The following is a 14,618-nucleotide window of genomic DNA, read 5'->3' as shown; positions in this document are numbered from 1 at the left end:
GAGGTCCAGACCAAGGCAACACAAATCTTTTTGCTGAATTCAGCTCTTCTTGTCCCATATCTCTTCCTCCATTACTGGCAGTCCAATCGACTACTCTATCTTTTATTTTATCTTTCATCTTCTTCTCCTTTGAGCCTCTGGTGATGCCGTTCTTCACTGCACTCCACGCTGACGTATGGGGCGAGATGCACATTAAAATTGGGAGTCACACAGCAGGAAACACATACAGATAGAGACCAAGAAAGAGACGAAGTCAGGAGACAGAAGAGAGATGAAAAGGAGCCGAGTGGAGGACCAGCAGAAAAGTTATAGAGTGCGCCAAAAAAGAGGGTATAAGAGGGTTTTTTAACCTCTTCCTGGCAGATGATACTCAACCTTTTCTTTCTGAATTGAAGCAAAGCTGCTGAATTCCAATTTCGGCAGATTCACCCATCTGTGATAGTGTTATGGTATATTTGTCTAACCTCGTACAAACCCTTCAATGACTGAGGCTATGTGCCCAAGATGCAGAAATGCTCCGGATTTTTCCTGAGCGTTTCTGCATCTCCCTGGCAGAAAAAACGCATGTGGATTGTACATGCGGATTGTACATGCGGATTGTACATGCGGATTGTACATGCGGATTGTACATGCGTTTTTCCTGCCAGGTAGAAGCGTTTGTGAAGCGTTTTTCACATGTGATTTTGCTTGCGGGTTGACAAGCGCTTTCCAGGCGATTTTAGCATCATTTGGAAAGTGCTTGACAACTTGGTCACACTATATAAATCCATGCAATCGGCACGGATTTATATAGTGTGACCAAGTTAATAGTTAAAAAAAGAATAAAAATGGTAAAATATATATAAAAAACCCATTATATTGTGACCAAGTTAGTTAAAAAAAATAATAAAAATGATGAAAAAAAAAAAACATATACTCACCTTCCGATGGCCCCGGTCTCCTTATCCGATGCGTCCGGTCTTCCCGGTGTCTCACGGTTGTGTAAAAGGACCTTGCATGACGTCATTTAGTCATGTGACAGGTCACTCGACCGCCGACGTCAGTGGTCTCGTGACCCGTCACATGACTAAATGACATCATGGCAGGTCCTTTTAGACCATCGCGAGCTGCCGGGGAGCCAGGACGCATCATACAGGAGACTGGGGGCCATCAGAAGGCGAGTATAATGTATATTTTTTATTTTATTCTTTTTTTACAGGTACTATGGTACCTGGGTCTGGATGAGAGTCTCCTCTACTGCAGACCCAGGTACCATCCGCACATTGAATCACTTAATATCCGCATGTGCAGATGTAGTCATGTGGATATTAAGCGGTTCAATGAAAGTCAATGGCGGCGAAAACGCCGCGATTACGCAAAATAATTGGTAGTGCTGTGGATTTTTCTGCAATGATAATCCGCAGCGGAAATTTTCGCAGCATGTACACAGCACATGCGGATTATCATTGGGGAACATGGCAGACCTTCTACCAAGCATTTTTTAAGCGTTTCTGCAGCGGAATTGCGGCTGCGGAAACGCTTAAAAAACGCATCGTGGGCACACAGTCTTATTGTCTTTTCTCAATCCTCTATATGTAATGTAAGAATGAATTGACAGTAACTTATTCTAAAGTTCATTTTAATTGCAGATGTTATTTTTTTTTAAATAATAAAATAATAATAAATGATCGATTTTACCAATAAATTAAAAAAAATATATTTACACACCACTATGAGTTTTCTGAATGTCAGAGCTTATTACAGCCAGTCTTATTCCAACCAGCGAAGAGACGTGAATAATGCCAGAACCTTCCAGTGAAGAACATCAATAAATATATTAATATACTCAATTTATGCAGCTGGATCGTAGAATCCTCTGGATTATGTACAGATATCTATATAAACTCATCCCAGTGTATCAGCATCAACGTGCATTCTTGCACTCAGCTAGCAGGGGGCAGAGGGTCTTCTCCTATACAGTCTATGTAGTCAGCCGAGCTCTTGGGAGAGACAACTGGTAAGAAGAAAGAAATCTGTATAACTTAGATCATTCTAATGAAAAATGTTATTAAAAGCAAGTTATCAAGTTTTATATCAAATATATGTAAAAAAAAAATATTTTACTTTATTTATAGTTTTCCCACCTACACAGAATGGAGAGGTCTGTAATTTTTATCGCAGATACGCTTCACCTGTGAGAGACAGAATCTAAAAAGAAAATCCAGGAAATCACATTTTATGATTTTTACATAATTAATTTGCATTTTATTGCATGAAATAAGTATTTGATCATCTACCAACCAGCAAGAATTCTGTCTCTCACAGACCTGTTGCTTTTTCTTTATGAAGAACTCCTACTTTGCCCTTATTACCTGTATTAATTGCACCTGTTTGAACTCATTACCTGTATAAAAGACACCTGTCCACACACTCAACCTCTCCACCATGGCCAAGACCAAAGAGCAGTCTAAGAACATCAGGAACAAAATTATAAACCTGCACAAGGCTGGGATGGGCTACAGGACAATAGGCAGCAGCTTGGAGAGAACGTAACAACTGTTGGCACAATTATTAGAAAATGGAAGAAATACAAGATGACTGTTAATCTTCCTCATTCTGGGGCTTCATGCAAGATCTCACCTCGTGGGGTAAGGATGATTCTGAGAAAGGTCAGGAATCAGCCCAGACCTACATGGGACGACCTGGTCAATGACCTGAAGAGAGCCGGGACCACAGTCTCAAACATTACCATTAGTAACAGACTGCACAGTCATGGATTAAAATTCTGCAGGGAACGCAAGGTCCCCCTGCTCACGCCATCACATGTCCAGGCCAGTTTGAAGTTCACCAATGATCATCTGGCTGATCCAGAGGAGGCATGGGAGAAGGTCATGTGGTCAGAGGAGACCAAAATAGAACTTTTTGGTATCAACTCCACTTGCAGTGTTTAGAGGTGAAGAAGGATGAGTACAACCTGAGGAACACCGTCCCAACCGTGAAGCATGGTGGATCAAACATCATACTGTGCTTTTCTGCAAAAGGGACAGGACAACTGCACCATATTGAAGGGAGGATGGATGGGGTCATGTATCGTGAGATTTTGGCAAACAACCTCCTTCCCTCAGTAAGAGCATTGAGCATGGGTCGTGACTGGGTCTTCCAGCATGAAAATGACCCGAAACACATAGCCAGGGCAACTAAGGAGTGGCTCCATATGAAGCATTCCAAGGTCCTGGAGTGGCCTAGCCAGTCTTCAGACCTGAACCCAATAGAAAATCTTTGGAGGGAGCTGAAACTCAATATTGCCCAGCGACAGCCCCGAAACCTGAAAGATCTGGAGAAGATCTGTATGGAGGAGGGGGCCAAAATCCCTGCTGCACTGTGTGCAAACCTGGTCAAGAACTACAGGAAATGTCTGACCTCTGTAATTGCAAACAAAGGTTTCTGTACCAAATATTAGGTTCTGTTTTTCTATTGTATCAAATACTTATTTCATGCAATAAAATGCTAATTAATTATGTAAAAATCATACAATGTGATTTTCTGGATTTTTTTTTAGATTCTGTCCCTCACAGGTGAAGTGACCTACGATAAAAGCTACAGGCCGCTCCATTCTTTGTAGGTGGGAAAACTTGCAAAATCGGCAGAGTATCAAATACTTATTTTCCCCACTGTATATATGTGCATTTATATAGATATATAACTGTATATATCAGAAAAGAAATCTTGAAATTTTCACAATATGCAACAGGGCTAATATTAGACTCCTACTTTCTGCAAGACACACGAATATTACCAGCAGTAAACTGAGCCAGACTTTTGTTTATATAGAAATAGAGGGGATGCTCTAATCAAGCAAAGACCATTGTACAGGAGGGAGAGGAGGTGAGCTGTGATTTCACCTATTATGAATGGTTGATCCTGTGTTATCCACTGTATATAGGAGTGATATCAGTCATTGTAGAGGAAGAGGAGGTGAGCTGTGACATCACCTATTGTGAATCGTGGATCCTGTGTTATCAGTCATTGTACAGGAGGAGGAGGTGAGCTGTGACATCACCTATTGTGAATCGTGGATCCTGTGTTATCTACTGTATATAGAGATGTTATCAGTCATTGTACAGGAGGAGGAGGAGGTGAGCTGTGACATCACCTATTGTGAATCGTGGATCCTGTGTTATCTACTGTATCATAGCTCCCAACCGTCCTGTATTCTGTGGGACTGTCCCATCACGGCTCAGCTGTTCTCTCGGGTTCTGTTTATGCTCACCTCTCCGATGTGGCTCAGTAGCTCCTCCTACTTGGGGGCGGGGCCGCTCACTAGTGAATGAATATATTAAATTATATTACACTCACCTCCTCTTTCTTCTGTGATCACATCTGCCAGGACTCAAACCGGGAACTCCATGTGCAGAGACTGCAGCTCTAACCACTGAGCTACAGCTCTCAATCGAAAACATAGGAGGATTTGCGTAAAATAAATAAAAAATATAAATAAGATTTTGCTAATTTGACTCTCCAATGCAGGCAATGCATTGTAGAGTCAAGAAGCACAGACAGTACAGAAGCATAGTATACATCTCCATAGAAATACATTGTGTATAGCAATGTATTTTTATGGTGCCTGTATACTGAGCTGAAGAAAATGATTTTTTTTTGGATTCTATAAATAAAAGTACTAAATTTGTGAACAATTACAAAAATATAATTTTTTTTTCTATGAGTCCCTGGGTCTTGAACCCACAACTCTAAAACATTACTGACCCAGCAGACACTTATCCAGCTGAGACACAAGCTCTAGTAAATTCATTGCTAGAGTTCTGTCTACTTGACCTGTACTGTAGGCTTTGACTATAGGCTTATTGTACTGATCTAAATACACTGCTGGGTGCTATATATGTAATTTTATTTTACAGGGAGAATAAGAGAATTTTTCTGCCTATAAAATTGCTAAAAAATAATAAAGAAAAACATTTAATAATTTAAAAAAGATTGCCATTTGTGTTTTGGAAAAAATAATGAACATCACAAATCAGCAAAGAACACAGACTAATTTGGCGTCCCTGTAATTGTAACGACCTGCAGAACACAGCGATCAGATCATTTACGGGGATGGCGTAAAAAAAAAAAAATGGCGTGATTATTATTTTTTATTTAATAAACCCATAAAAAATGTAATAAAACTGTAATGCTGAGGCCGTGTTCACACGAAGCGTAAATGCTGCATTCTTTCTGCTGTTTTTTTTTCTGCAGGTGTTCGCACCACACGATGCAGTAACAATCTTCTCTGATTATTGGTGTTTGCTGCGGTTCTTTTATGCGTCTTCCTGCTTATCTGATGCAATTTTGGGAAAGATGCGAAGCAGAGTTTTTTTTTCTTCATACGTTTTTTTTCAAAAGAAGCCTAAAGAGAAAAAATGCACCAAAACCACAGAATAGTGATGACCGAGCATGGATTGTTAACCCTTTCGGCAAGCATGCTTGGGTGTTCGCTGAGTATTTTCGATGTGTTTGGCATCTATGTTTGTGCCGCCGCGGCTTCGTGTGCCACTGACATAAATGCCAAGCGTGCTTGCCGAAAGGGTTAACAATCAACGCTCGCTCATCATTGCCGCAGAGTTCAGCAGCGTCTTCAGACGCTTCTCTCTGGAGCCTAAAAAAAATGCACATACTTGATTAAGGGCACATGCTGCGGAAATTTCGGCTGCGGATTATCATTGAGGAAAAATCCGCAGCATGTCCATTATTTTTGCGGACACGCGGCGTAATTGCCGCCATTGACTTGCATTGAAATGCATAATATCTGCATGACTACATGTGCACATGCGGATATTAAGCGATTCAATGTGCGGATGGTACCCGGGTCTGGAGAAGAGGAGACTCATCCAGACCCGGGAACCAGAGTACCTGTTAAAAAAAAAGAATTTAAAATAAAAAATATACATTATACTCACCTTTCGATGGCCCCCAGTCTCTTGTACGGTGCGTCCGAGCTCACTGGCAGCTCGCGATGGTGTAAAAGGACCTTCCATGACGTCATTTAGTCATGTGACAGGTCACGCGACCGCTGATGTCGGCGGTCGCTTGACCTGTCACATGACTAAATGACGTCATGGAAGGTCCTTTTACACCATCGCGAGCCGCCCAAGACACTGGACGCACGGGAGAGAAGACTGGGGTCCATCAGAAGGTGAGTATAATGGGTTTTTTATATATATTTTACCATTTTTATTCTTTTTTTAACTATTAACTTGGTCACACTATATAAATCCGTGCCGGTTGCATGGATTTATATAGTGTGACCAAGTTGTCAAGCACTTTTCCAAGTGATGCTAAAATCGCTTGGAAAAGCGGTTGATAACCCGCATGCGGAAATGCATGTGAAGAACGCTTGACAAATGCTTCTACCTGGCGGGAAAAACGCAAGTAAAATCCGCATGCGTTTTTCCTGCAAGGGAGATGCAGAAAAAATCTGCAGCATTTCTGCATCGTGGGCACTAGGCCTAAGAAAGCGGCTTCACATCTGCACCAGAAACGCATCAAATAAGAGGGAAGAGATTGTTATTGTGGAGTTTGGTGAGGACATCTGCAGAAAACAAAGAACACAGTATTTCTGCAACGTGTGAACACGCCCTTACAGACACAAAAAAAAACGGATGTCATATAGTGAAGCTACATAATGATGAGAAAGTTCTGGAGACTCTAACTGTGAATGAGGGAACAAAAAATAATCCACAACCAGAGATGAGCAGGACGCACAGATGAAGTCACACTGCCCCGGAAGATAAGAGCTTCATGGCCTCCCGGCCAGCCGCCTGGTACCACTGACCTGGACGCTGGACTGGAGACCCGGGAATCCATCCGCTCATCTCTAGCTCCAACTGTCCCAGATACAGCGGACAGTCCCTGATTTGGGTCTACGCCCTGCAGTCTCGGCCGTCTGCTGAATTTCCCCCACTGCCAGCGCCCCTCTGACAACTCCTCCTGCCAGGAGAGAAAGATAATGGTAAATGGGCGTGGATTGGGGTGTGGCCAGGAACGTGGCCAAAATTTGCCACGCGCCGCATAATTTGTCCCTCTTTCTATTCTTCAAAAGTTGGGAGGTATGACTGTATATAGAGGTGTTATCAGTCATTGTACAGGAGGAGGAGGTGAGCTGTGACATCACCTATTGTGAATGGTGGATCCTGTGTTATTTACTGTATATAGAGGCGTTATCAGTCATTGTACAGGAGGAGGAGGAGGTGAGCTGTGACATCACCTATTGTGAATGGTGGATCCTGTGTTCTCTACTGTATATAGAGGTATTATCAGCCATTGTACAGGAGGGGGAGGAGGAGGTGAGCTGTGATATCACCTATTGTGAATGGTGGATCCTGTGCTTTCTACTGTATATAGAGGTGTTATCAGTCATTGTACAGAAGGAGGAGGAGGTGAGCTGTGACATCACATACTGTGAATGGTGGATCCTGTGTCATCTACTGTATACTGAAGTGTTATCAGTCACTGTACAGGAGGGGGAGTAGTTTAACTGTGATATCACCTATTGTGAATGGTGGATCCTGTGTTATCTACTGTATATGGAGGTGTTATCAGTCATTGTACAGGAGGAGGAGGTGATCTGTGATATCACCTATTGTGAATAACGGATCCTGTTATCTGCGTGACAGCGTGGCAAATCAGGGATGTTCGTGGGAAATGCCAAACAAATTTGCTCAACAATAATAGGGAATAGAGAAAGCTAATTATAACTGAGGAAGGGAAAAAAAAAATTAAAACATTCAAAGAGCTGACACTTCAACCTCCTTTGTAGCAGGGTCCTCACGCAGTGACCAGGTAATTACAGCAGAGAAGTGCTTTGAGGAGAGACAGTAAGACTGAGATTTATTTACTCAGAGGCAGTGAAGTTCAGGGGCTTCCTTTGTTACACAGAAGGAGCTTCCTTGCATCAAAGAAAACTGGAAAATTGAAGTTAGACACTTTGTCTCCAGGATCCAGATATGAATATTGGGGTTTTGCATCGATCCAATATTTACAGGAGATAAATTTTTGGCATCGTAGCAAAGGGACAAACATAATGCATTCACTCACATCATCTTAAGGCCATTAGAACCCTTCCAACTTAATAAAGGTCCAATACTTGATGCTATACTTGACATGTTTTGTCTCGATCGAAAGGTAAAATCGTGATAGGAAATTGTATGATAATATCTCCCACCTGGGACCTCCAGAGGGAAAAATATCCTGTAAGTTGGGAGTCTCATAAAATTCTGAAGGGCCGAACACATCCCTTAAACAACTCCCACATGAGCTCATCAAGGGGAGGTATGTGGGCATAACTTTGATCTAACAAAAATGCAAAACTGGTTTGGCCTTTTGTCAGTCCTTGGAAAGTACAGTTTTCTGTTGGTTCTGTCCGTTTCCTATGGAGTACCTCCCTACCCCTGAAGCCATATGCTACCTGTAGCGGGTGTCCAATCGACCTGTATAAAGGATTGGTGGTGGCAGCTAGTAGTGGTTCAGTTCTTTTTATTATTGTGGAGCTGGCAGTCACCGTACCTGGGTTTATATATATATATATGTATATATATATATATATATATATATACATTTATATATTTGTATCTATATATATATATAATTATATTCCATGTGTTGGAATCAGAGTTGGGTGTATACACCATATGCTCACTGTGATTTCCCCAATAACTGGCCTAGTTGTAGAAGCATCTGTGGCTTCATCCATCACTTGTCACTCAATTGAGTACTTGTTCTGACGTTTGGAAGCAGCAGAGTTGCGTTCCCCTGGCAAACTGATCGCAGCGGTGAAATCTGGGTGATCTCTCTGGTGTCATCTGTGACAAAGTGGCAACCGTGGTGGGATTTGCATGACCCCCACCCTGCTGTTATCCTTGACACTGTGTTATTTATTATATATATGGTAAGTGCTATATCTCATTGTACAGGAGGAGGAAGTGAGGTGTGAAACCTTCTACTGTGAAAGGATTCTGTATTATCTACTGTACTTGATTTTATCATTCATTGTACAGGACCGGGTGGAAGTGAGCTGTCACATCGTCTATTATGAATGGAGCAAGGACTTGGGGGAACTATATGCAGATGGGTAAGGAATTGGCTAAATGATAGAAAACAAAGGATCATCATAAATGGTACGTTCTCTAAATGGGATATAGTCAGCAGTGGGGTGCCGCAGGGATCTGTGCTAGGACCAATTCTTTTTCACCTCTTTATTAATGACCTTGTGGATGGGATTGAGAGTAAAATGTCAGTTTTTGCTGACGACACCAAACTATGTCGGATGTGGCACCCTGCTACTACAGGTACCACAGGACCCAAAAGGGTGCATGGATGGACTTCTCCACAAGAGGCCCTCACTACAAACAGACACCTCCACCCTTCCACCTCATACCACCAGAGGGACCCCTGTTAGGGATATATAAACTGGAGGGTGGAGTTAGTGAGTCAGTCAGTCAGAGAGTAGTCGGAGAGTGTGCTGACAACGAGAGCAGTGAAGACGCAGTACGTCTGCTGCTGCACCGAGGGCCCCGAGTGTGGCCGAGGCAAGGAGAGAGGAGTTAAGGGGGCAGAGGAGCATCTCAGGCTTACCCCAAGACACAAGCTGGATACCGCGTCCGCGCCTACAGGGTCCTCTACACCCAGTAGGGACAACCGGCATACCAGGAGGCTTCCAGACCCCTTGTCATCCTGAAGCTACCATCAATTACAGGACTAGGAACCACGAAGGCCCCAGTGTCCAGGGATAGTGGTTGCCAGAGAAAAATCCTATTAGCAAGCAGTCAGGTGAGAGAGTGAAACAACATAGAGGTTAGGCCAAGTTCCAGGCTGGCCAGAAGCTTAGAGAGAGGAAGAAACGGACCAGGAGGCCTACAACCCGCTCACTGGGGAGAGTCCTGAAATGCACCCTTCCTATTAAGTACCCTGGACCACACCTACCGTTACACCAGTAAAGGTACTGAAGCGAATCCCCTGTGTGCGTGTCCGTCATTCCCCCTGACCCGACTGGGCCACCTCTCACCTGCATCCCTTCCATCAACCCTGCCCCGGGGGTTCGTTCCGCCTGTGGGGAGCAGAAACATCCCAGCTGCCATCCCATCACCCCCGGAGGTCTGCAGCAGCGCTGGTAACCATTACCAGAAACCACAGGTGGCGTCACGAGACAAAACTGTTAACACAACCCCTTTTAAAGAGTGACCCCAGGGTACGGGCCCGGGAGCCGACTGCTCTGACATCCTACAAAGAAGGTAAAGGCCCGGGTACCGAGTCTCCCCCATATCCCCCCTGGGGGAGTCATAGGATATTAAAATTTAATCTTGACTTTACGATATTGCAGAACGATCTGGATAAGAGACTGAATGGGAAACACTTGGCAGGTGAGGTTTAATGTAGATAAATGTAGAGTAATGCACCTAGGACAGAGTAATCCTATTGCTGTATATACATTAAATGGGAGTATACTTGGGACTACAGAACAGGAGAAGGACTTGGGTATTCTGGTTACAAGTAAGATGAGCAACAGTACTCAATGTCAGGCAGCAGCCGCAAAAGCAAACAAGATTTTAGGATGTGTAAAAAGAAAGATAAAATCCTGTGATCCCAACGTATTGTTACCCCTTTATAAATCACTGGTGAAGCCACATCTGGAATATGGGATACAGGTTTGGGCTCCACATTCTAAAAAGGATATTCATAAGTTAGAGTCAGTTCAAAGGCGGCAACTAGATTAGTACAAGGGATGGAGGCCTCTCTTTGGAAGGAAGAAATGGAATGCCATTTGTGCTGAGGAAATCATCCAGCCATTGTATAATGCTGTTATAGTGTCGGCCATTAATACCTCTTGTGGTCGGCATTCCACTGTCTGACTGTAAAGAACCCTTTCCTGTTTAGCTGCCGGAATCGCCTTTCTTCCACCCATAATGAGTGCCCCCTGGTCCTTAGTATGGTCTTTGGAAGGAATAAGTCATGTGCTAGTCCTTTGTACACACATATATTTATACATGTAAATGAGATCTCCTCTGAGACGTCTTTTTTCTAAGCTAAACAAGCTCAACTTTTCCAACCTCTCATCATATGAGAGGCCGCGATCCCATGTAATAATCTAGTTGCCGCCTTTGAACTGAATCTAACTTCTGAATATCCTTTTTAAAATGTGGAGCCCAAAACTGGATCCCATATTCCAGATGTGGCGTCACCCAGGGCCGGCTCCAGGTTTTTGTGGGCCCCGGGCGAAAAAGTCTCAGTGGGCCCCTTTAACACATACCACTGTTCATGATGCACAGATACCGCAGAGATATATATATATAGTGCAATGCCAAAGATTTCACTTCTTACATTACATGAGCGATATCTATTGTAAATTCTACAATAGCTCAGAAACAGCGCACAGTGTACTGGCCCCCATATAACGCTCCATACAGGATACTGGCCCCCATATAACGCTCCATACAGGATACTGGCCCCCATATAATGCTCCATACAGGATACTGGCCCCCATATAACGCTCCATGCAGGTTGTGCCCCCACATAATGCTCCATGCAGGCTGTTTCCCCCACATAATGCCTCATGCATGCTGTTCCCCCCATATAATGCCCCACGCAGGCTGTTCCCCCACATAATGCCCCACACAGGCTGTTCCCCCCACATAATGCCCCATGGAGGCTGTTCCCCCCATATAATGCCCCATACAGGATGTCACACATCCTCCCTCCCTTATAATGCCCCATGCAGGATGTCACACCACCCCCTCCCTTATAATGCCCCATGCAGAATGTCACACACCCCCTACCTTATAATGCCCCATGTAGGATGTCACCCCCCCTTATAATGCCCCATGCAGGATGTCACACACACCCCCTCCCTTATAATGCCCCATGCAGGATGTCACACCCCCCCCTCCCTTATAATGCCCCATGCAGGATGTCACCCCCCATCCCTTATAATGCCCCATGCAGGATGTCACACCACCCCCTCCCTTATAATGCCCCATGCAGGATGTCACACCACCTCCTCCCTTATAATGCCCCATGCAGGATGTCACACCACCCCCTCCCTTATAATGCCCCATGCAGGATGTCACCCCCCCTCCCTCATAATGCCCCATGCAGGATGTCATACACCCCCTCCCTTATAATGCCCCATGCAGGATGTCACCTCCCTTATAATGCCCCATGCAGGATGTCACCCCCCCTACCTTATAATGCCCCATGCAGGATGTCACACCACCCCCTCCCTTATAATGCCCCATGCAGGATGTCACACACCCCCCTCCCTTATAATGCCCCATGCAGGATGTCACACACCCCCTCCCTTATAATGCCCCATGTAGGATGTCACACACCCTCTCCCTTATAATGCCCCATGCAGGATGTCACACCCCCCCTCCCTTATAATGCCCCATGCAGGATGTCACCCCCCCTTATAATGCCCCATGCAGGATGTCACCCCCCTTATAATGCCCCATGCAGGATGTCACACACCCCCCCTCCCTTATAATGCCCCATGCAGGATGTCACACACCTCCTCCCTTTTAATGCCCCATGCAGGATGTCACACACCCCCTCCCTTATAATGCCCCATGCAGGATGTCACACACTTTCCCCCTTATAATGCCCCATGCAGGATGTCACCCCCCCTCCCTTATAATGCCCCATACAGGATGTCACACACTCCCCTCCCTTATAATGCCCCATGCAGGATGTCACACACCCCCTCCCTTATAATGCCCCATGCAGGATGTCACCCCCCCTCACTTATAATGCCCCATGCAGAATGTCACACACCCCCCTCCCTCATAATGCCCCATGCAGGATGTCACACACCCGCCCTCCCTTATAATGCCCCATGCAGGATGTCACACCACCCCATCCCTTATAATGCCCCATGCAGGATGTCACCCCCCCTCCCTTATAATGCCCCATGCAGGATGTCACACCCCCCCTTCCCTTATAATGCCCCATGCAGGATGTCACACACCTTCCCCCTTATAATGCCCCATGCAGGATGTCACCCCCCTTATAATGCCCCATGCAGGATGTCACCCCCCCTCCCTTATAATGCCCCATGCAGGATGTCACACACCCCCCTCCCTCATAATGCCCCATGCAGGATGTCACGCCCCCCCTTATAATGCCCCATGCAGGATGTCACACCACCCCCTCCCTTATAATGCCCCATGCAGGATGCCACATCCCACCCCCTTATAATGCCCCATGCAGGATGTCACACCACCCCCTCCCTTATAATGCCCCATGCAGGATGTCACATCCCACCCCCTTATAATGCCCCATGCAGGATGTCACACCCCCCCTCCCTTATAATGCCCTATACAGGATGTCACACCCCCCCTCGCTTATAATGCCCCATGCAGGATGTCACATCCCCCCACCCCACCATATAATGCCCCATGCCTCCATACAATAAAAAAAAAAAATCAAACACTCACCTCACTTCTCACCTGCTGCCGCTGCTCCAGACTCCTCATGCGCGTCAGCGTCTTCCCGCTCTGCGCTGTGACGGCTCAGGAGAGGGTGCGGTGTAAAGACATCATCGCGCCCTCTGACTTAAAACGTCACAGTGCAGCAGCCGCGGAAGAGACCGAACCAACTGCGGAGGCACGGGGAGAGGTAAGTATTGCGCCGGGTGCCGGGGCCCTGAGCAAGCGGGGGGGAGCGGGCGCTGGCACCGCTCTCCTCTGCTCACGGGATGGGACGGCGAGTTGGCCCCCCAGCCTGCTCAGGTCCCCGGCACTTACCCGGGTGTGCCGGGTGCTGACGCCGGGCCTGGCCTCACCAGTGATTTATAAAGGGGTAACAATACATTGGGATCGCGGGATTTTATTTCTATTTTTATACACCCTAAAATCTTGTTTGCTTTTGCGGCTGCTGCTTGACATTGAGTACTTACTTGTAACCAGAATACCCAAGTCCTTCTCCTGTTCTGTAGCCCCGAGTATAAATACCTTTATTTTCTTCTTATATTTTGCAGGCATTTATTCCATCCTGATGTGGGATGTTAGAATATAAAGAGTCCACATCTATGGTGGGCAGGATGGTTTCTTCAGGTAGAGGTTCTGTTGGTGCTAGTTTATTCAATAGGTCAGTTGTGTCCTGAATTTAGCAACGGGTATCCTTTACCAAGGGTTTATGAACACTTTCAAAAACTTGCTCAGTAAGGATGCCCACACATAAAATGATTAGTCTTTCTGGATTTTCACATTTGTAGATTGTAGGAAGCATTTAAAATGTTCTTATTCTTGGATTTTCTGGTATCAGGTCATCAGGTCTTATGACTATTGCACCACCCATGTTTGTTGGTTTAATAATGATTTCTTTATTTTATGGCCCTGCTCTCCAGGATTCTGCTGTTCAATCCATAGCTCTTGTGTTTAGGATGGTGGATTTTAACTAGCGTTTGAAGTACTCTTCCAAATGAGAGTTGTGTCCATATGGTGGGGTCCAGTCTGACCTCTTCTTGGCTACCAAGTTCCCACTTTCTGCTCTCAGTTTTTGTTGTGAGCTTTCTATGCCATGAAAATATTTTTTTCCATATCACTGCAGAGTAAAGTTTTATCCAGGGTTTTAATAGGACAAAATAAAAGTCC

General features: G+C 45.1%; 1 protein-coding gene across 6 annotated transcripts in view; it reads right to left on the bottom strand.

The window, feature by feature from the left end:
* Nucleotides 1-1,601: 1,601 nt before the first annotated feature.
* LOC141167063 (mucin-3A-like) overlaps nucleotides 1,602-14,618 on the bottom strand; it is a 69,289-nt gene continuing 56,272 nt past the window's right edge. For 3 of the 6 annotated variants that reach the window (XM_073654402.1, XM_073654400.1, XM_073654397.1), the window contains 3 exons: nucleotides 6,809-6,963; nucleotides 4,336-4,416; nucleotides 1,602-1,993 (listed from right to left, as the gene is read on the bottom strand). In XM_073654402.1, coding sequence (XP_073510503.1) covers nucleotides 1,969-1,993; nucleotides 4,336-4,416; nucleotides 6,809-6,963 — 261 coding nt within the window. In that variant the 3' untranslated portion in view covers nucleotides 1,602-1,968. Of the gene's footprint in view, nucleotides 1,994-4,335; nucleotides 4,425-6,808; nucleotides 6,964-14,618 lie in introns of all 6 variants that reach the window. The other 3 variants (XM_073654398.1, XM_073654399.1, XM_073654401.1) reach the window with 3 other exon arrangements.

The sequence above is a fragment of the Phyllobates terribilis genome, unplaced genomic scaffold (genome assembly GCF_046119375.1).
Source record: "Phyllobates terribilis strain yellow unplaced genomic scaffold, ASM4611937v1 Scaffold_11__3_contigs__length_659146591, whole genome shotgun sequence".
In the NCBI taxonomy this organism is placed as follows: domain Eukaryota; kingdom Metazoa; phylum Chordata; class Amphibia; order Anura; family Dendrobatidae; genus Phyllobates; species Phyllobates terribilis.
Note: the sequence above shows the minus strand (reverse complement) of the source record. Positions and strands in the feature narration are given on the sequence as shown.